The sequence below is a fragment of the Pezoporus wallicus genome, unplaced genomic scaffold (genome assembly GCF_028554395.1).
Source record: "Pezoporus wallicus isolate ANWC-B61680 ecotype Strahan unplaced genomic scaffold, APGP_CSIRO_Pwel_v1 contig_8705, whole genome shotgun sequence".
Lineage (NCBI taxonomy): Eukaryota > Metazoa > Chordata > Aves > Psittaciformes > Psittacidae > Pezoporus > Pezoporus wallicus.
In genome coordinates, this window is record NW_026638439.1 from 355,240 (window position 1) to 378,614 (window position 23,375).

Below are 23,375 nucleotides of genomic sequence, written 5' to 3' on the forward strand. Positions count from 1 at the left end.
ATGCTGCCTGTGCTTGCCTAGTCCTCTTTTAGTCTCTATTTTTAACTTGCCAAAAGAAAAGCAGAAGGCTGCAGAAAGAGTTTCTATCACACAAGGTGTGCCTCCATCCTTTATTGCATGTCTGCTCTGCTCACACACTCCACCGGTCTCACTGGAGCCGATGAGCCCACACTCAGCTCCTCTAAGCTCACTGCAGAGCTTTGAGCAGGCTCCAAGCACCAAAATAGCAAACTCACCTCTGCCCCTCACCTGATCCAAACTACTGGGACAGCCCTTGCTGCAAAAATCATGGTGCACCATCAGCCAAGGGGTGATGGCAAACCAAAGTGCTCAAACACCCTAGCACTAACCCTTGTCTTCAGAAGCCAACCGCACTGCTCCTCGGAGCCAAGCGCTGAACTCTTCTTTATTCTAAGCCACAAATCACAAGAGGTTGCTCTGGGGGAAATAAATAAATAAAGAGAATGAAGATTATTTTCCATTTGCTTGTACACAGCAAGAAAGATAATGTCAGTTTGCTTTAGAATAAAAATGCCAGTAGTTATTTATCCAGGTGAAGAATTAGCTACACTGCACCAGCTAGCAAAGGCTCAATGAAAAAGTAAATACTTAGGATGGAGCGCACAGGGAAAAAAAAAGATTAATTGATTTGTGACTACAAGGAGGTTTATTCAGAACCATATTTAACACCACAGTGTTTTTGAATTCAGTAGAAACTCTACTCAATTTTCTTCTGCAGCCTTTCTTTGCTGTTGAAGGAAATACACCAGCAAGAAAAAGAAAAATGAAACTTAATATTAAGGAGCACCACCTTGCTTTAGAAACCAAACCAGGCTCAGAGCTGCACCTCTGGGATATCTGCACACCATCTGGAATAGATTGCCTGTAGAAGCTGTGACTATCCTGTGGAAGGGACCTTACAGCTCATCCAGTTCCAACCCCTGCCACACACAGGGACACCTTCCGCTAGAGCAGCTTGCTCCAAGCCCCTCTGTCCAACCTGGCCTTGAACACTGCCAGGGATGGGGCAGCCACAGCTTCTCTGGGACCCTGTGCCAGAGCCTCAGCACCCTCACAGGGAAGAGCTTCTGCCTAAGAGCTCATCTCAGTCTCCCCTTTGGCAGGTTAAAGCCATTCCCCTTGGCCTGTCTCTGCAGGCCCTTGTCCAAAGCAGGAGCCAGGATTCCCAAGAGGCTGCTCCTGGTGAGGTGAAGCCCAGCCAGAGCACAGGAGTTTCACTGGACATTGTCCCGTGCTGGGTGGGCAGACCTGGAAAGTGGCCATCAGGAGGAGGAAGGAGAATGACTGAGGCAGAGGAAAGCCACAACGCTGTGCTCCACATGTACTTCCAGCTTCCTTCTCTCCACAAACCGCTTATAACTACGACTTGCAGCATTTGCCTGTTGAAGCCAGCCCTGCATGGTCCCAGATGTGCCTTGCTGCAAACATTTAAAGATGCTTTTTCCCTAATTCCTGGTCTTCTCTGCTTCTTCTGGAAAATGAGCCATGACACACGAGCCCTTTGCAATGCACTGCAACCCTGATGTTGTATTTCCATGGTAACTCTCCCCAACGTACAGATATGCATTCCCAGCAGAGCCGGGCTGCAGACACACATCATTATATTTAATCTGAACGAGTGCGTACCTGAGTTGACTTTATTTCACAAAAGTGCATAAGGAATTAAATTTCTCTCACTATTTCCTTCTCTTATGTCCCACTGTCATTACTTGCAGTGTTGTGCCATTAGTTGTGGGCATCAGTACATAATGATCCGCTATCAGATAATGTTGAGATGCAAAAACCACTCGAAACACCAGACAGCAATTTTCTGCTCAGTTTCCCAATTTAACCTGAATTGATACAACACTGTAAGTCTGGATGAGGTTCAGGGACTGCTCTAATTATAATAGCATCTTGGGCAGCAGCAGTCACTTGCATCCTGCCTTTTTGATACTGGTCTTGATAGTGCAATTAAGAAGCAAAAGAGAGAACAATTTTCCAAGACTTGTCCTCATGAACAGCAAGAGGCCCTGATGTTGAACCTTTTCCTTTGGTCAAGCTGCTGCCCCCAGCCCAACGTAGCACTTAGACCCAGTGAAATTCAGGATGTTTCATAAATACCCACTTCACATGCACATGCTTAACCTCCGCTAGCATGAATAAAGCAAGGTGATTAGACCCACACCTCTCAGGACACAGCATCTTCTGTCTCTGCAACTCCTGCAGCAATACTTATTCAGCTTACACAACTTACCTGGGCACCCTGTGCCAGTGCCTCAGCACCCTCACAGAGAAGAACTTCTGCCTAAGAGCTCATCTCAATCTCCCCTCTGGCAGGTTAAAGCCATTCCCCTTGGCCTGTCCCTACAGGCCCTTGTCCAAAGACCCTCTCCAGGTTTCTCATAGGGCCCCTTTAGGTATTGGAACACTCTTATAAGGTCTTTATCCCTGTGAGCTGAGCATGCACAGCTGGGCTGGGTTTGAACCCAAGGCATTTACATTAACAACTCACATGGTGTGCGCTAAAAAGAAATAAATCATCGGTTAGAAATTCCCTATAGAAAACCTGGAAGTATTCTTCCCGGTTGGAAAGCCAGTGGGAAGAGCTGCCTTATGTGCAACCTCATGGTCAAATGAAGGAAGCAAGCAGACAGGGGTTGGCACGTGGAGACAGTGTGATTGCTCAAAACAGAGCCGGTTAGTGGTTCATGCTGCTTTCATCTGAGCTCAGTCAGTGGTGATTTCTGCATCCCCAGTAACCCCTTTTACGTGATACCTGCGGATAATGTGCTCCTGCATTTTTAGCCAAGTCTGTAAAGTCAGAAAACACACCTATCGCGTTGGGTTATTACTGCCCCATCCCGCAGAAATGAAGCCTGATCAAGACAAAGCCAGGATGAGATGAAAATGAACCAAACCAGGATTTGCTAGTTTACAATATGTTATTTGATTCTAGCAGAGACGCATCTTACACCCTCGGCCAGAAATGGTTCTTCATGTTGATGGAAGATGCCATGGACAAAAACATCCATCTGGAAAACACACAAGTTTAAACTCATGTATTAAAACAAAAGTCACAGCACTATTTTGTCATGCATCATACGCATTCAAGTGAGACAACCCATGGCTTACATCATGGTCAGGACTATTACCTACAGAGACACCACACTGTGTTATGGTTATTTATCACATATGAGACAATCTCTGACTCCAAATCATAAATGTCCACATGAAAAGCAGCATCAAGTACCAAACCCCAACCAGCGCAAGTGACTGTATCTAGGTTTTCAGCAGCTACCTCCCAGCACACTGACACGTTACCACACACCCCATATCACCAGTTACTGTGGAGAGTCAAGAAGTAAAACTCTTTCTAAAGAGGAGAAAAAAAAAAAAGATTTCAGGATTAGTTTATGGCTGTCCCATCCCTGGCAGTGTTCAAGGCCAGGTTGGACACAGGGGCTTGGAGCAAGCTGCTCTAGTGGAAGGTGTCCTTGCGTGTGGCCGGGGTTGGAACTGGATGAGCTTTAAGGCCCCCTCCAAAACAAACCATTCCATGATTCTGTGAACACTGACCTGGGACCACACAAGCTTTAGCTTCTCATTTTTAGGTCACCGCTCTGAACTGAAGCTGCCAGTTGAGAAGTTTCATGCAGCTCCCACAAACCAAACCCCAAAGCCTTTGGTGGGTTTGGCTGCAACGACTACAGCCCCACAGGAATTTCATTTTTGACACATGGCAAAAAGCAGGAATTGAACCGAGAGCTTTCCCACCCGCACTCCAGAGGAGCCCTCTCAGGTATCACTGCTGGGGCTGAGGTCAAGTGCGTTACAAACTCCTTCTGTGGCACCAAACCTCAGTTTCCATCCTTAACTCCCTTCTTGTTTAATCTCTGCAGCTTGCCTTTAATAAATCACCCTCCTTTAAAATAAACTGCTCCAGTGCTGTGTTCACTCATGCATAGGAAATTAAAATGTGTTATAAAACCAATTTATGCGCCCTGTTGGCCACAGCGCCTGCGGAACTGGCCTCCCTGGACACACACGCAGGAAGCATTTGCACACGTTTGATCCAAGGTTTGCTCAACACTGTTAGAAACAGCTGAAAAGATTTTGACTTCTTTTGTTTTCTTTCCTCAAATGAAAAACTTCATCAAAATGGACATTTACACAAGGCTGGGGCAGAGCAGGGGAGGTACCATTAAATATCCCACCCTTGAAGAATCTCACATCATTTCCATTTCTTAATACGGAGGGTGGTTTTCATTAGGATTTGTTATATTGTTCTTGCTTGCACTGAAGAATTTCACAGGAGAAAAAGAATTCCCAAACAGCTTTAATTTTAATTGATTCATATTCACTCCAATGAGGTCAGGCATGTTTAATTATCATCATCTTTATTACAGATGGAAAATCAGCTTCCTCTGATGTTGCTCTACTAGTTATCATCTCATTTGTTTAGCAATGGCAGCGAGACAACCGATCAAGATTGTGGCAAACAAACAGCAAAAAGACCTGTACAGAAGCCATTGCAAACAGTAGTTAGGATTCAGCAAAGTACTTTGCCATGTGTCACATTTAGCACCACTTAAACATTCCTGGTTTAGCTCTTCCAGTTCCGAACATGCTCGAGTATTTTGCCACATTGCACTTTCAGTAAAAGAAAGAAGAAAAGCAGAAAGAAAATACCATCCTGTTCATTTAACTGATGGGATCAGAGGTGCAGAGTAATTGAAGGTGAGCCTTGGAGAGGGACAATATCTACCTCAAAATGCAAAGCTGTTCGAAACACCAGCTCAGCTTTTCTGGGTTAGACTGATGGTGAGGAATAAAACATGGTCCTGGCAGCTCTTTATAAATCCACTACCACCAATAAATCATCAGGAACCTATATACCTTTGGCAATTTATCCCTTATGCCTGTTAAGTGCTTAGGTTCCTGCTAGTGGTGGTAAGTTTTCCTCCTAATGATGCTGTCAATTCAACACTCCAAAAGTGAGCCAGGGGACAGACAGGAGAGTAAAAGGAAACCCAACCAAAAACCTGCCAATGGACTGAAAACGCTTCCTTTTCTTCTGCTGCTTTACAGAGAAGACAGGTAAACTTGATGTTGATCTCTGCTCCGAGCAAGCATAATTCCTTTGCATCCAAACAAACTCTGGCATCGTGGAGAGCGATTATAGCACATTAGTGCAATGATGCGCATGACCCAAAATAAGAACATGAGGACCAGGAGACTGCTCTTCAAAGCAGCTGGGTGTACATAGCTCTGAAATGGTTATTAAGTTCATTTAAGTACCAAATTAAGCAAAGAGTGGAAGGAAAGACTGATGAAACTATAGTCTGACTCCCTGATCCAAGTTTAACCTTGGCTTGGCAGCACTGCCTGGTTTGATACTTATTTTTAATTTAGTAATGCTTTGATGATTTATTTCTATATTAAAGTCTACTGCACAAAAAGAAACTACTGTATAGAAAGAAACTGCTCCCTCGCAATTAAAGATGAGCCTGTTTTACTAGGCATGCAGGAATTTCTTGATTAAGCTACCATAAATCAGCCAGAGGACTGCTGACTGGAAAAAAGGCAGTCATACTACATTGTCTTCCTGCAAGGCTATTCCTTGCTAAAATGGAAAATGTGCCTCTATCGTACAGCCCTGATAACCATTAGGGCTGCAAAGCTCCTTGGTTTACATCAAGACCTCCCTAGGAATCTCAATTGTAAGTATTTTGCCACATGCAGCACTAAGAGCCCTTCTGATTGCAGCTTTGCTGTCCCAGATGCAAAGAGGTCATCAACCTGGTGCCACAGTCCAGTAAAACTATGACTCCTATATTAACTTTGTCTTCACAAATGCCCAAGTGATATTCCTTGTCAATAACTGCAAGTCCCCCTCCCAAAATCAGCTGGAACAATCCACTGTGGCTAGCAGCAAACCAGCCATCTGCTTCCCCCGTCGCCTCATTTCTGTTCCAAAAGTAACTGGAATCTCTCCTCTCCTTCCACTTTGCACTTTATTTTTAGAGCATTCTCCAGTCAGAGCTCAGCTCCCCATCAGTAACATTCTGAGCATGTCCTGTGCTCCTCTCTCCTTACAGCCACATTTTCTGTCATCAGAAATATTACAGCAGAAACACTGCATTTGATGACCAGTGAACAGAGCTTTAAAAAGCAAAGAAAACAAAATATCACGCAGATGAGGCAGACCTGAGTCCTGATATTCACTTGGAAGGTGAAATACCTGCATCAAACCTTGTCATCTAAAGGAAAAACAGATTCCTTTTTTTTTTTTTTTACTCTTGGAAATGGTGACAAACTTACAAGTGCAGATGCCTATGGACAAAGAAAAGACAAAAGCCAGTGCTGGTACAGTTTAGTTCTTCACTGTATTTTCTGCCTGCTGCTGGAATGATACTCACACAGCTGACAACTGAAGCAAAGAGATAAGCCTAAGCTGGTTGATCCAGCATTGGTTAGTAAGTGTTTATACCTGTTTTCTTCGCTAAAAAAAAAAAGAAGGAAATGCTATGAGACATCCCAAGTCATTGTGGAAGTTGCAGCTATACCAGAAAAAAGAAGCCACCTCATCCTCCATTTTAAACCAAATTAAACCCAAATTAACAGGGGGTTGGAACTGGACAGGCTTTAAGGTTCCTTCCAGCCCAAACCAGTCTGTCATTCTGTGCAAACACACAGAGGTTAAGAGCAGTTTCTAACACGCCCACTCTCATGCATGAATTACTGTGAACAACTTCATATCCAAATCTTACCGTCTCTCCCAGCTCACGCAGCCCTCTGAGCACAAGGAACTTCCCAATTCCCTCTAAACTTGCAGCAAAATATACCAAGCTGCATTCTCAAACCCTTCCTCAGTGCCAGTCTTTGCTTCTACCTCTGTTTTGGCCACAATTCTCGACACATTCAATGGTTCAACTCCAGTCCCAGTCAGGGCTGCCACCGGTTTCAGATTCCTAAGTGGCACCTCCCCTGGATCCTGCAGTTTTCCGACTCTTTTAATGCCTTCATCAAGCATGCACCGTGAGGACTGCAGAACACTGCTCCTTGGCACCCTGCCTTAGGAGACTTCCCACACCTCAAGAAAAATTTCTATCATTGTAACAGGAGGAAAAAAAGGAAGAGAATTTCTTTCCCCTAAACAAAAAGCCAAAACCAGGATATCACATGGTCATCAAATCCCACAGGGAAACTGCATTTGTGCCAAGCACTGGGAAACCTGTCAGACACTTGTTTCTCCCAGGCCTGGGCTTGACAAGAACATTGACACCAAACAGGGAGCGTGAGCAGGCAATTACAAGGTGCACGTTTGTGAAATGGTTGATGGATTTTCTAATTGCAAAGAAAAATTGAGCAGTGACTGTACCAGACTGGACCACTGCCTTTGGCAGACATCAATCTAATGCTTAGTAGACAAAAGAGCTGTTTCAAAACCCCTCCACACAGTGACTTTGGGAAGAATGAATCAAGACTTGCAAACCTGAGCCTTCTTCATAGGGAAGAAGTGCCTAAAATCTCATTTAAACCTCCCTGGGCTCACCAGGCACTTGCACTGCTGCAGATGGTCAAAGTGAGTGTGCTGAGCCATGACCACAGCCTCCTTCTCTATGCCTGCCAAGCCTCAGTTTAACAGACAACCCCCGAGACATGTTTTGCCCATCAAGCACTCGATGTCCAAGCCTGCTGCTCGCACCCATGTGAAGATGCTTTACAAGCACAATGAAAGCATTTAGAGATGTAACCTCGAGAAGATTTAATTTAGACCATCCAACACAGAGCAGCAAGTCAGTGCTCTGGGCACGGAGACAGGGGGACAGTTTATAAAAGCCTCCTGTGCTCCCAAACAGCTGGGAGCTCCCAAGGCATCAAACACTTCTTGCCTCAACTGATGGATATGATAATAACGATCTATTTTTCCTTTTAATTTAAACTATGCCTATTTATGTGCCACTGACTGAAAAGGACAGTGAATTAAAGAGCACATGAAAGAAAATCATAGCCCTCAGCACTTGCTCCAAACACTCTTTTAAGTCTGTTTGATGACAGGCTGCTGTGTTTTGTCACCAAGCGCAATCGGCTCGATTATCACTTCTTTGTTTTGAATACCCACCTCCAAAGTCATTAGACACTTGCTTCTTAATGAGAATAGATTGGGGTTGGCCAATAAGTCTCTTTAATGCCATCTGCCAAAGAAAAGAGAAATTCCAAGTGCCAAACTCCCCCAACTCCTTTTTGCATGCTTTCCCCTCGGTGCTAGATTTAGAGAGAAAAGACATTTGTATAATCTCATCAGCGGTAGCTTTCTCCTAGGGGAAGTGCAAACAGACCACAGAAAAGGCTCTGGTTGGCTTTGACTTGCAAAACCACTTCATGGACTACTCTGAAACAATTCAGTCAGCGGGATGTGAGCTCTGTATATTGGTGTTGTCCCAGATTGTTTTGTTTTTATTCATAAGATTATTTCGGTGAAAACAGGCTGCCTGAAGCTTAATTTTACTACCAATTGTTAAATAATTCAACACCCATCTTTTCTGCCTCTTTAATGCCTCAGAAAAATCAAAACCCTTCACAAATTAAAGGCCAAATCCTGTTTACTCTTTCCTTTTCTAAAGCAATTTTGACATCAATGAAGACTGTTTCTGTGACTTGGGCTCAGATTAAAAGTTCTCTCAGTGTATTTATTTTTTTAAATCAGAAGTATGCTTTTGTTGTTGTTTTTTTTTTCTTTTTTAATCAAAACACTTCTCTGATGCAAAGCTTTAAAAATACAAAGGCAAATGCCTCCAGTATGGCCAGCCTGCTTGCTTTATAGAAACGGATTACATTAACATTTTATACCAATAAGCAAGGACTCCCTCCAGGAAGGAGGATTTAATCCCTTCCCTGCACCTTCTGTTCACCTCGTGAAGGCACAAGCCCACATGTTAATTGTCCCTTGCTCAGATTTAAAGGCTCTTCATGAAGAAACCCTGCTGATGTGGGTGCTTGAAGAAGGATTTGAAGTTCTACCTGCAATAACACCTTCAGTTTGGCAAGGAGCAGTGGGTTCAATGAAAACAAGCCTCCAACTCAAGGTTGTGAAGGGCTCCTGGATGCACGGGGGTTAAATCTGCACCAAGCTGGCCTGAAGGCTCCAGATTCAAAGGATGGATATCGTCCATCCCAGCAGGAACACACCTCCTCTGGAGCAGCTATTTAACACTGCACTCAAATCACACTCCATGCTCCAAAATGGTCTACCTATAAAGCACACAAATGCTGCCTTTTCCGGGTCATTCATCATAACCAGCCAAACACAAAGCCACTGGGGTCCCTCCATTGTGTCCATACCTGCTCACATTTGCAATCCCAAGGGCAGTTTTAGGGAAATAAAAAACATTTAAAACAAGATGCAGCACTAAGATACATGAAGACAGCTGGTCATCACATGAACCAGCTCCATATGCTTAAATCTCTGCTGCACCCTCAGCAGAGACTTTATGATTTTTCAGGCAGTGACATAAATCTGTTCATCTGACAAAAATCTGACACTATCACAAATTGTTAGACCCCCTTCTTTTAAACTTTGCACTGAATTATGTAGCATTAAAAATGATCAGATGAAGAATTCATCATAAAAAGGCATGACACCAGCAAGCTGAGCTTCAATATACCCAAATGGAACACCACAGGGACACTGTGAAGTTTAAGAGCTTAAAATTAGAGAGAATCACTCTGTACAGTGAGTTGAGGCTCATTTTTCCCCAATAGCTTTAAAATAAAAATCAAGGAAGTCAATTATATGTATGTTTTTAAATCTGTGGCCTCAATCAACCCCAAAAACCCTTCATGACTAAAAGGGAAACTCAAACTGAAAACAGCTGAAAGGTGCTTGTCAAAGTATTTTTGATGCTGGTAAAGAACTTGAGGGGTTTAATTTAATCCTGAGCTGGATGATGAAGTTACTGATGTCATGATTCTGACCTAAATCTTCCCTCTCCTAGAGTCTGAGCCCAAACAACACTGCCCCAAATTAAACCGATGAAAATCCCCCTCCATTTCTTCTCCTTTTAGCTTGTTACCAAGTTTCAGAGACCTCCACTCTGTGCCAGCCACTAGTGACCATCCCTTAGGAGCACATACCTGGAAACACAAGTCTCCAGCAACCACGCTAAGGATGGACGGGGTTTGGTTTATTCAGATGTCTACATAATGCAGCTCACTTTCCAGAAGCACCAGCAAAACCCTGCCTGTGGAAGAACATCTTTAATGTTCCCGACACTGGGCTTAGGTCTGGTCCAACATACTTCAAGGGCACCAGGATTGCTGCTACAAACCTGACAGTAGGATCCTGCCCCCGGACATAAAATTACAGTGAGGATAAGGCTTGGAGTAGAATCAGACTTCAAGGAAGAGAAAGCATCTGGGTGGTCAACACAGAGCTTTGCTTTCTTGGAGCAGCTTCAGAGACTGAGACTGATCATCACTACCATTATTTTGTCTTTCTGTTTGGTTTCAATTTTATATGAAGCCATGAAAGAGCTACATGAGCCTCTGCAGCTGTGACATTCACACACATCCAATCCCTCTAAGCAAACACCTGCGTACAAGGATCTTCTCAGACATATCAGGTGAGGTTCCAAATTCAAGTTATCATTAGTACCCCACGTCTGACTCCTGTGGAAATCAGCTTTCCCTTTGACTTCCAAAGCAGCTATGCCAGAAGAGCAAGAACATTTTACAACTGTGTTCATACAGAAACAGGAACCTTCCTGCAATTTGTAGCTGCTACAGTCAGGAAGCACTGATTTAACAAGTATTCAGCACTTTGTACAAACTGCTGTCTAAGGAGTTTGAGCTTTTTCATGACAAACCATGAGAAACCCAGGAAGTAATCCCTGAAACTTTTCTCTTTCCTCACAGTTACATGTAAATAGTAGTTTCTGAAATTAGAAATACATAAATATATACATATATAGTTATAGATAAAGATATATAATAGTAGCACCAGAAATCATAGAATGATTCGGGTTGGAAGTGACCTTAAAGCTCATCCAGTTCCAACCCCCTGCCACAGGCAGGGACCCCTTCCACTAGAGCAGCTTGCTCCAAGCCCCTGTGTCCAACCTGGCCTTGAACACTGCCAGGGATGGGGCAGCCACAGCTTCTCTGGGCACCCTGTGCCAGCGCCTCAGCACCGTCACAGGGAAGAGCTTCTGCCTAAGAGCTCATCTCAGTCTCCCCTCTGGCAGGTTAAAGCCATCACCCCTTGTCCTGTCACTACAGGCCCTTGTCAAAATCCCTATGGTGTTATGGTAAATGAAATGCCCAGCAACCAGAGCGGGAGACCTCAACACCATTTGCAGTTTGAGACTGAGGGAACAGTTCATATTAAGCACTGCAAGCATTTTCTTAAGCAATAGAATTAGCACCTTCTCTCCACTCCTGTGTCACATTCAATCACCTAAATTCCCTCTGTTTCTTTCCACCTCAACTTCTGCATCATTTACGCAACCAGGAATGAGAGTTTGCTCTTTATGTTGCAAGAGCAAATCCATTAACATTTGTGAGGCTGAGATAACAGGTAATTGGGTGGGTCAATTCACATTATTTTTGTCTTCAAAAACCCCCAAACCTAACAGCCTTTCTGTTCTTTTACAATCCATAACTCTCAAAACCGATTTCCTCCTCACAGCAATCTCAATAGTAATTAAATGAGCTTTTGTATTCCAACACCAGTAAAGATTAAATACTACATAAAACAGCTGCAGCAAAGCCCCATCCAAAGTTCAATTTAACCTGCTAGCTGGTTCCCAGATGGTACCTCGAGCGCTGCAGGGTTGGAAAGAGGCATCTCTGAAGTTACCTGAGGACTTGTCCTTCAGCCCCAAAACATTACAGTGGGGTACTGACTAATGGAGCTATTCAGCAGGTTTTTGCTTGTTGGACTCAACCGACCCACCCAGCCAAATGTGGAAAATACAAAGAAAAAGTCAGGAAATACATTATAACCTAAATAATCTATTGTTTGGGAACAGTGGGGTCACAGCACTGTCAATGGACTCACTGACCAAGCCACAAAGATTCAAGTTGCTTTCCTCCCTGGTGAGATACACAAAGTAATGCCAGTAGAAAAGCACAACAACCTCAATGTCCATGCTCAGGTGAATGTCCCTCCTGCTCAAAGCTGCTTAATATGCACTATCTGCTCGCTTGGCTTCTTGAAGACGCACAGATGCAAGAGTGCATTTAATTGTTTTCCTGAATCAGACCCCCGGAGCCATCAGTATCTCACATATGTAATTATAAATTATGAGTCTTGCAACCAAAGCACAATCAGCACATCTAGCTATAAATCTTCCAGATATCAGCAATTTCTCCAAAGCTACTTTTTGGCAAAACCTGATGTAGCATGAAACTAGGAAAGTCGGGCAGAAGAAAACACTGGCACTGAAGTTCACAGCCCACCAGTGTTGCACCGATGGACAGGCTCCAGACCACAAGAAGCCCCCAAAAACTCATGTTCTGTCATGGAAAATGTCACTCCTGGAGATAACGAAAAGGTGGATCTCCCCTGGGATACCCCAAGTCCATCCATTTGCAGTTTCATTTCCAAAGACCTTTTGTGCAAGGTGTCAACCTTCTTCCATTTTGTTGATGCAGAGGTTTTCTGGACTCTCAGTAAACTCAGATCAATGTGTATCATTAATAACAAAGATTCGGCCAAATCCTGGCTACATCTCCTACAGCAAAGCATGGCCAGGTATGTAATGCAAGCACGTATTCATTTATATACACTCATTAGCATCATCTGAACTAGGAAATCAAAACATCTCTGCAAGAGCTCATGCCAGTGAAGATCAGGATCTATATGATGACCCTTTCAAATGTCACTTACTGTCTGCCTCATCTGTGGGAGCTAATTTCGACATGATACATTATGCTGGAATCATAATTTTATCTTCTGGGCAGAGCCAGTCAGAGGAAGTCTGTAAGCCTGGCAAGGGAAGTCTAACTGTGAAATGCATGCACAACTGAGCGCTGAGATTGAGGGTATCTTTGTGCATCGGGATTTTAAATGTTAATGGGGGAAAAATACAAAAGAAGACGTGTTACAGAACCCAGGTATTAAACCAGCATCCCTCCAAGGCATTGAGAGAGACTATTTCTTGCAGGGAAATTACTGGATAAAGCTGGAGCCTGAAGCCAGTTTGAGACTGGGCCATAGTTTAGATGGGTTTCATGCCATCAGCTCTCTTTGCCTGGATAATTACATCTTGTGAATTATCCATGAGAGAAAATTGCCTCCAAATGTATTCACAGAGCTGTCTGTCTCCAGTCTCTGCTGCTGAGTGTTTGGTAGAGACCGACCCTTACGAGCACACTGGAACACCTCTCATGGGCAGGGAACTCCTCTTCTGCGGCTGCCATAACCCCCATACACCAAGTAAAACCCAAGTAAGGAATAAACTGCTTCACTTTGCTCCCACTCTTTCATTGTAACAAGCCCCTAAAAAAACTAATGTATCTCTGTGTACTATAATTTCAGGATTTCCTCTAATCCCATACATAATTACATGGAGCACTGCACTAGTATCCCTTTCATGCAAATACTGCTATAAAATGCACAGTTTTCATAGCATTATATGACAAAGAAATAACTGTAGTCATTTATTTCTGGTCTGTATGTGGTTACACAACCTAATGCAATGAGACAGTATTTTTCATTAGGTTTTTGTTGTGGACACTCCCCATTTATCTTTCTCAGAATCCTTCCCCCAGTGCATGTTAACAACGTTATTTTAGTAAGTTGCTTCATTATTAAACATCACTGGGAGCCTGCGGTGCTTGCTGCAGAAGCCCTTTACCACACATGGTTTTGGAGGCAGTGCCCTTCCACGCTGGCTCCTAGTAATCCCTGAGCTCCAATTCCCACACACCATGGCCTCAAGCAGCAGCATTCACATTAGAGATGCCCTTAATAAAGCCAGAATGGATGGTCATGACATATATCCTTGCAGCTGCCAGTCAAGTATCTCCATAAGCCTCCTCTGATCTCTAACTCATTGGTGGCTCAACTCAGTAGCACTTAAGAGCTGAGCAGGCAGATCCCTGGGATGACAAGGCTGCAGAGGACAGAGGGATCACAGGGCATCAACTCCTCCTAGGTTGCCTCCTAAAAGGGATATAACTGGTGCAGAAACACTGCAGGAAGCCCCAAGCAGATGGGTAAACCTCTCACACTTCCAGCTCCCCCTGAACAGTAACTTCTTGCAATCTGCTTAAATGCAGAAATATGATGCTCAATATCCCATTCACACTTTAGCACTATTCATAGGGTTTATTTTTATGATAAAACAAGCACCAGAACAACCTAATACATCATTCTGGCCAACAGAAGACAACTCCCAGAGCAAACCCTTCACACAGCAGTAGATAAGAAGTACATGAAACCCCCAGGCAGCACTCAGAGCTCACCAATACCTGCTGCCTCCCAGCACCGAACCAAGGAAAAAAGTGTGTTGCTAGATCTGGATTTGTGTCTAAGTGTCCATCATCCGTGTGCCCCCATTTACACTCCTGGCCTTGATGACCACCTTTGTTAACTGGTTTGTATCTAGAAAGCATGGGCAAAGAGCCACATCCTGAAACCCTGACATTCCCCTTGCATTAGGTAGTGACCTTCCCACTCCACCTCTCCACAATAACCCAACCCTTCAGCTCCTCACAGCTTTCCTCCTCAGTCAATCACTCTTTGCTTTCTCTTTCCCTTCTTTTCTCCCCTACCATCAAACACTAACTTCCACAAAGAAACCTATCCCTGCCCACGTGTCTTTGCCACAGCCTGCCCTCCTTAACAGTTCCCCCCAAGCACACTGAAACGGAAATTAAAACCACATGCTAGGAGGACAACAGAACAGAAGGACATGACCTATGTTTATATGTTATGTTTGGGTGGATTGTTTCCTCGATGCACCCTGCCCAGTTTTTGGATCACAACAAGCTCCTAGGGTATGCTGCAGTCACAGGGGATTCCAGTTTGGGCACTGGAGCTGTGTAGGGACTGACAGCACCACACTGCCCACCCTCACTTGCAGAGGCTTTTGAATTCCTCAGCTTCCCCCTCTCCATGCCCCAGCCATTCAGCCCCTCCTTTAACAAGTCCAGCAGCTTGCATTTGGTTAAAATAACTGTTTATTCCTCAAAGACTTGATTCCTGTCCAGAATAAATTGTCAACTCCTCCACTGATGGCTGAACATGCTGTCTGGAACAAGGGAGCCCATAGGAATAAAAAAGATCTCTGTGTAAATGGAAACAGACCTAATTTGCAGGGATTATATCACTGCTTCAGAATTTGGATCAGGCATGGATTTGCACATACGCATCTGTTAGATGCTTGAGGACAAGCCTTCTCCGTGTTAACCAAGTTGGGAACAATATATCCTGTTCACCTGGCTAGAAAACTACTCCTGGTCAGAGATAGCATCTTACATGATATTTAGGGTTTGTCAAGGGAAAACCACTTATACAGAGCAGCACTGAGCAATTACCTCCCCTCCTCCTTTTGCTTTGTCCCAGTGGGCTTGTCCCACACCTGAAGGCTGGAGGAGCGAGGACAATATCTCAGCTCTGCCAACCCTGTGAGCTGGTGACAGAACAACCCAAGATACAATCTTGCCCTAAGAGAAGATGTACTTTTTATACATGAAAAACCCATGCTGTATTTCATGAATACACATTCAGTTCATTACACAGGAATAATCATCTCATTCCTTATGATTTGCAAAACCTTAACATGTAATTAAGGTAAAGTGAGTTTGTTATATGCATTTAAACGTAAGACTGGCCAAATCTGCACAGTTCCTACACTCCCCCAGTCTTCTTGCATATTGCCACCAATAATACCCCTTTCCAAGCTCCATCACCCTAACAAAACCCTTCCCAGCTTGTGTTCCAGCCTCTCTGAGCTGGCTCGCGGCATGATGCTGCATCAAACTCCTCCAAGCTTCCTTGCTTGATCTTCCTGCCTTGCGCCTTATTGGATCCCAGTGACAGAGAGCAAGCGGCTCCCAGACTCTTGCCATACCTGATGGGCAGCGAAGGGTCTCCAGCATCCCACCAGTCCTTGGGGGGGCTGATGTACATGCACCACAGCTCCCAGCTGTACCCATGGGCTGAGTTCTCATAACGCTGCACCTCAAAGTTGTCCTGCTTGATGTTGTCTATGGAGGGAAGAATGACCCTTCTCCGGTTTTCCTGAATCCGTGAAAGCACTGGCTCAGCCCTGAAAGGAAGCAAAGCATGGGAATAGATGGTTAATTGCTCCTATGATTTGCAGATGGACACTGTAGCTTTCATACAGCTTGTGCACTTCAACTTCCACCTGGGTAGTTATGCTGTGTAAAGCTGTGATGTGCATCTGCAAGGTAACTACAGACCAAATCCTGTGCTGTCATGCACGGGTGGACATCCTGAATGAAGACGTGATTCACAGGCTGGGAAGCCTGGCTTGAAAACTTTCTTTCTGTAAAGCAGGGCCATGAAGGATGTGCTTTGTTTAAACCATGCTTTAACTAGTCCAGACTTATCCCAAATCCAAGAAAACAACCATATCCCTGGACAGAACAGGGTAAACAGCAAGACTATCAGAAGGGTCTTTTTTCCCTTGGGACATACAGACTCTATAGCTGCAAAATCAGACTCTGGAACATACAAATGTGCTCCAAGCAGGGTTCAGCCTGCCAACACCAGGAGTAACTTGCATTCCTGGTGCCTCCAGTGACAGCAGTGGGTACATTACACCACAGTGAGCCAAACCCACACTGCAGAAAAGCTCACTATCACCAGAAAGGATGTTTTAAGAGCTCGGTAGATGGGGGATTCCTCTGTGTATCAGTAAAACCAGGCATGAGGACTTACTGACCTGAAGAGAGGAACATCTAGGTGGGAGTATAGATAACGTAAGGAACAGATCAAGGACACCCTTTGGTTCCATTGTTGCTACAAGGAATTCAAGAACCGCATATAACTGTTACCAGTTGCTAAAGCATTTTTCTTGTGGATGTTACTCTGTTCAAACTGTGAACGGCAAAGCAACCTGGAAAATGAAAACGGGGCAGGAGTTGTGCAAGCATAGGAGGAGAGAACATAAAAGGATTACAGAAAGGATTTCCTTGCACATTCCCATCCTATCTCGTCAGCGGCCGTTCAATACAGAAGGAAGACAGGATTACTAAGACAGTGGACTTGTTTGCAACAAAGTGATGGACCATCCCTTGTTTAATGCAACTCCTTGAGGTTGAGCACCTACCAGCCAGCAGTGAACTCCACATGAGCATCAAAAAACCCAGTGATCTGGCCAGTGGCAGCTTTCCAGCCTTCGATACGAGCTCGGATAAGACCTTCCCTCTTCTGGTTGCGCACCACCTTCACGAGGCCTGGGTACCGCTTATTGACATACTCTTCTAGTGGCGCCTTCAGTTCCTCTAGAGAAGAAAAGTCAGAGAACCCAACTGAGAAGGTGCAACAGTTTTCACCTAAAATAAACCCATTTTAATGAGTTTATGAGCATAACTTCATGGAGCCAACACATCTCTGAACACCACTGGGAGGGATATAATCATTTAGGGTCAATCAACGCTGATTTGCAAAAGACCACCCGATGGTAGACTGACCACAGCCTATACAAAAGAAATCAAAGGCTGCCAAGAACATTGCTAAGGCAGGCAAATGACTAAGGGAGTCCAAATACGGTATCTAGACGCAAAGGGCAGCAAGAGGCCAACTAGATTGCTTTGCAATATCTAGACATCACCCCACAGAAGGACAGAATAAAAGTCACCTGTGGATACCAAACACCAGTGCTCAGAGTCTCTGATGGACATTTTAGCTAGAAATGCTGCCAAACCCACCTGAAATAACTTAAACTACATCAAAACTTAGCATGAGCTTCACTATCCTTTTTACTCAGCCTCACTACTACAGGCTTAGCATTTGCTGTATGTTCCCCAAGCTTTGCCACTAGAAAAAGCTTAAATTCCCCCTGCTTTTATGATAGGATGAAAGAGACAGGGGCTTTGTTCAGAACATCCTCATACCACGCATCTTCTGTCCATTGGAAACTGCACATCATTTAATTATGTTGTCTAAGTCCCTGTATGTACTATGGCTGAGAACATAATGGATCTGTCAGCCTGAACTTATTACCAGCATTAAACATTTTCATAGTCACAAGTGTTTAGTATAAAAGACACACAGGACTTTGAGTGTGGAAGCATATGAAAGGTTACAACAAGGGGTAAGCTCCAGTATGTAGTTTCAACAGTTTGGAAAAGTGCTAGTGCTCTGCCAGAAACCTTGCTTCTTTTACCTCCTGGGGCAGCAGTTAATGCCTGAAGATCTACTGACAACAGGAACTCTGTAGAAGCTAAGCAATACCACTGTGTACCAACACGGACTCTTCAACACCATAAAAGCAGCTCCTGACAACGTCTTTTAATCCCTATGAGGCCCCAGGACAGCAGAAAATTAAGATACGGTCCATGATCCCAGATTATAGTCTGCTACACTTCACATATACTGTCTTTCCACAAAAAAATTGTATTAAAAAGTCACCATTAATATAATTCACATGGTAAGATACTTGACACATGAGCACACGTGGGTTCCCACATAAAGGGAACAAGGCAGTGGAGAGCAGAAGAGTAAATGGCAAAGCCCATCTACTGGTCTTAGTCCGAGATATCAAAGGAAAGGGGATTATCTGTTCCCTTCCCTTCCTTGTCTTCTTCCAAGCACAGGAACTGTGCTTTCTTCAGACTGTTTCTCTGGGATGGTTCCCTTCACACATTAATTTCCCAAAGATCTCATTTCTCTTTTATGCTGAAGTGGGAATAAAAAGAATAAAGCAAATGAGCCCCCTCCTCAATTCAAAGGATCTGCATCACGCACATCCATAACTCAGCAACTTGGATTCCATGCTGAGCCACTGGGAGAAAAAGAAGTATTTTATGGAGACAACTCTCCCAAGTGGGTTTAAGGAGACAGAGACATACATTTTTTTTTGACAGTTAAAACTCCACAAGCACAGCAGCAACATCTCACGTGGCTTTATCCAAAGGTAAGTCATCAATGCTGCAGACCCCTGTGTTACAGGCTAGACTGGAGAATTAAAGCAGCTTGCAACCAGGATTTTTAAACTCAATTGAAGGAAAACAGGAAAAATCTCCCAAGGAATTGTTTGAGCAGCTCGAAGGAGAGCATAGCTGTACTGACACAGGGAAGAACTGTAACATCATGGCTTAAAGGCAGACAAGGGTGAAGCCTAAGAGATTCCTATGCCCACCACACTGGGTAACAGGTAGCTCACCAGGAACTCCCGGGGGGGGGGCACAGCCACGTCCTCTTCCTCACTGAAAGGATGCTGGACGCCAGCAAGTGAAGAACTGATCTGCTGAGAGCATGATGGCCAGTACTGCACACTCGTGCACCTACAACCATGCACTGATGGGTTATCTGAGTGGGTACATCTACGTGGGATATACAACCAGTAATTTGGTCAAAACTACGCACGACAATGGAATGAGACTCCTCCGTTTTCTGTACCTATGGCACTCCCCTAAGTCAGGTTTACTAAGCATGCAACCAATATTTGCACATGGTATTTGTGAACAGAGGTCTTTGCCATTGCATGAGCTACTTCCAAGGAAGCTTTCCAGAGAAAAACCCTACTGAAACTTTCATGAAGCTCAATTTCAATCTTGCTTTTGTTCTCCATCTGTCCTTATTGATCTTCATTGAAAGGCAAGTCCAAGGAACTAGAATCCAATAGACCTGTTGCTCTATTAGAAATCCCATCTGCCAGCTGCAATGACTTATGCTATCTATTGCAAAGTATTCTGTCACCAACATGAGCTTTCTGGGAAATAGGCCTGCCAGAGAAATTGAACCACCTGATGCCACTGAAGGTAACCTTATCACGGACATTAGCCCAGAAGCAGCAGCAGGAACATCCACTGCTCAGTGCTGCAAATCACACATCCTGCCCGAGCCTCCCCATATCCTGTTGGGGTCTCCAGAATGAAAGGTGGGAACTGCCTGTTGCCACACAAAGAAAGGAGCAAAGACCAATGGTACCAGTGGAGCTCAAGGAACTACTATTTCTTATACAATGCCCAGGTGGCCCCAGGCAATGGACTGCAGGTCCTCTACACCCCTAAAGAAAACACTGGGGTGTTTGCAAGGCTGAGCTGGGTGGGAAAAGTCTACAGAGCCCAAGGCTGTTATCAGAAACAGTGAAGGCTGAAGGAGTCAAGGCTGGGAGCGGCCCAGTGCCATAGGAGACATCAGTCCTCCCACGTCCCATGCTCTCGCCTGCCTGGAACACCCGAGCTATCACAGGTTGGATTTCTGCACCATGAACTCACAAAAGAGACACCTTAAGCAGGCAATAAATGAATACAGGAACTTGTGCAGGAAAGACATGCAACCAGGTGAGTCTCCAAAGCTTTTTGCCTGCAAATATTGAAGAGGAACCTGTGAAGAGGGGAGCGAGTGCATGAACCAATCCTCAGACAGGGCTGCAGGCAAAGCTCCTTCCATAGAGACAAACCAAGCAGGTTTGTAGCTCCCCTCCATGCTCTCACAGGGCCCAAAAGCCTCGGACATGAGCACCAGTAGCACAGCACCAGGTCAGCTACAACTAAGCATCACATCTTCAGCTTGAGCAATTGGAATAATTCGGCACTTGGGTTGGACCAGATAAGGCCAGGCTGGACAGGGCTTGGAGCAACCTGCTCTAGTGGAAGGTGTCCTTGCTTGTGGCAGAGGGTTGGAACTGGATGAGCTGTAAGGTACTTTCCAACGCAAACCACTCTGTGATTCTATGACCAGCACAAAGGAAAGGCTGAGACACGACTCAACCTCTTGCAGTCCTGTTAAAACCTTCCTCAGAACACAAACACAAACCATGAGTGAGGTGGCTCCTGGGACAGGAGCACACCCGAACCACTGCTGCTGTTGAAACGAGCAGCTAAACGCAAAAGCAATAGATCAAGTCCCAGCTACTATCTTACACTGAGGTAAATTACAACCGGTAGCATGTCTCCCCAGTTGTAGCCATCTCCTCTAAGCAGTCTTTTATCCCAAGGTTTGCTTTTATACCGAGAGGTTTGCTTTTCAAAGAGATATTAGCCCCGATTAAAACCACTAAAAGACGGGGAAAGAAAAAGCAGCAGGTGATGATGAAGCAATAGTCTCAAAGTGTGTGGCTAGGAGATAAGGAACACCTCAGGGGCACATTGCTGCATCCCTCCAACAACCCAGGAAATGTGTTATCACTCAGAAACACAACCTGCAACAAACACAAACAAAAGCAGCCTCCAAAAGGAAACCTTTACCAAGTGTAATGTGCAGCTCCAGGGAGAAGGTGGTTTAATCTACAACTCCCAAAGCTTTTTCCTTCAAGGCTGGATCTTTTTTTCCCCTCCATTACATTAGTATCTTTAATCTATTTACAGCTCAGATAGAAAGAATCAGATTGTGTTTGTTACCTTTAATCTCCCATTGCACACTTTCATGTTGCGCAGTGTTATTGTACATACCATGTTACAACAAAGCTAAGAGCAAGAAGTGTCTAACAAGTCTTCAGAAGCAGTATGCTCCAGTCTGAAAGCTACAAGACACCAAAGGGGTTTGATCCTGTCTGTGTAACTGGTTAGTGGTCTACCTGAAGGGCAAACACCAGCAGGGGCTCACAGGACATGCAGTTACCTCTGCCCCTGGGATTAATTCTAAAACTTCCAAGTTGACTTGGAAAACCCAGATGTCTTCTAGTATTTGGTTAGGGAACACGCTTTGCTCTTTATTACCCACACAGCTGTATTTCCTCCTCACACCTCTGTAAAGCACTCCCTGAAAAGCCAACCCAGAACCCCACAGCAGCCCTGAGCCATGGACTTCCTCTAGCAACTTCCCCAGAACCTGCTTCTGGTAACCCACGGGGGTACAACACAGACTGGTTTGCACAGACTAACAAACTGGTTTGGGTTGGAAGGGACCTTAAAGCTCCTCCAGTTCCAGCCCCCTGCCATGGGGAGGGACACCTTCCACTAGACCAGGTTGCCCAGAACCACATCCAGCCTGGCCATGAATGTCTCCAGGGATGGGGCAGCCACCACCTCTCTGGGCAACCTGTGCCAGGGTTTTACCACCCTCATTGTAAAAAATCTCTTCCTCACACCCAGCCTGAATCCCCCTCTTTTAGTTTAAAGCCATCACCCCTTGTCCTCAAGTCACACCTGCACAAGCCCATCCTCAGCACCATGGCTTGATCGTCCAGGATCCATCTCTAAATCCTAGCACTCATGAGAAACTATTTTCCTGCAATTATTCTCCTGCAGAAGCTAAATCTATCTATTACGATGATGTTGTTTGTAATATCCAAAGTATCAACTATATGATGTTGCTATTGCTGCTGACAATTATTTCCTACCATTAGTGGGAACTATATGACAATGCTATTGCCATTAATAATTCTTTGCTGTCACTGAAGCTCCTTGGTGATGCAGAGAGTGAATGCACAGGTCCCAAAGGTATGTTCTGGTTTGTAACATTTCTTTTATGTGAGAAAACTAGATTATTACATGCTTGGGAGGAGGTCTCCAGAAGCATCTGCCAAGTTCCCTCATTATCTTCCTTCAAATCCCTCCTTAACAAAACCTTATTTTTCATGGTGCCTACGAAGACTCAACAGCACAGTACTGATATTATTAACCCTAACAGATAGTAGCATCACCTCATTCCCTATACGAGTTCTCCCTGTGTACTTCCATTGCAGGTTTCTGAGGACAGAGCCACCTTGGTGTTGTATAACCCCCAACAGAACCCTGGCACATCACTCAGGACCTTGGCTGCTCGATGCATCCTCTTCCTCTTGGTGGGCTGCAGAGCACACACTGCCTAAATGTGCCAGCAGACTGGGATTTTCCCACCTCCTGCACATAATGGAGGAATTAATCCCTCAGTTTGGATCACCTCCCTGGCTAGGTGAGTGCCATAAAGTGCTCCAACACAACCCAGGCAGCTTGATCTGCCTGCAGACATAGGCACAAAGAGGGAATCCTAGCTGGAAGTGCTTGAACACACAACAAACTTAGGCCACCCACCTCACCACACCGTCGCCATCCAGCCCCACCACCAGATCCCACCAGCACTGGCCCAGTCTTCCCAGCAAGCACGAAAGTCAGTGCCCTGCAATCTCAGCAGCAAGATAAGAAGATTTCAGTCTGAATCCTCCCTGCCAGCTGCAATCTCAGTTTACTGTGGGGTGATCCTTTTGGGAAGAACTTGTTTCCTTGTCCCAGGCCCTTCAGTAGTG

General features: G+C 44.8%; 1 protein-coding gene across 3 annotated transcripts in view; it reads right to left on the reverse strand.

The window, feature by feature from the left end:
• Positions 1-23,375, reverse strand: part of GALNT17 (polypeptide N-acetylgalactosaminyltransferase 17) — a 182,279-nt gene that overhangs the window by 91,817 nt on the left and 67,087 nt on the right. For all 3 annotated transcript variants that reach the window (XM_057410692.1, XM_057410693.1, XM_057410694.1), the window contains 2 exons: positions 17,310-17,484; positions 16,086-16,283 (listed from right to left, as the gene is read on the reverse strand). In XM_057410692.1, the coding sequence (XP_057266675.1) occupies positions 16,086-16,283; positions 17,310-17,484 (373 nt within the window). The remainder of the gene's footprint in view (positions 1-16,085; positions 16,284-17,309; positions 17,485-23,375) is intronic.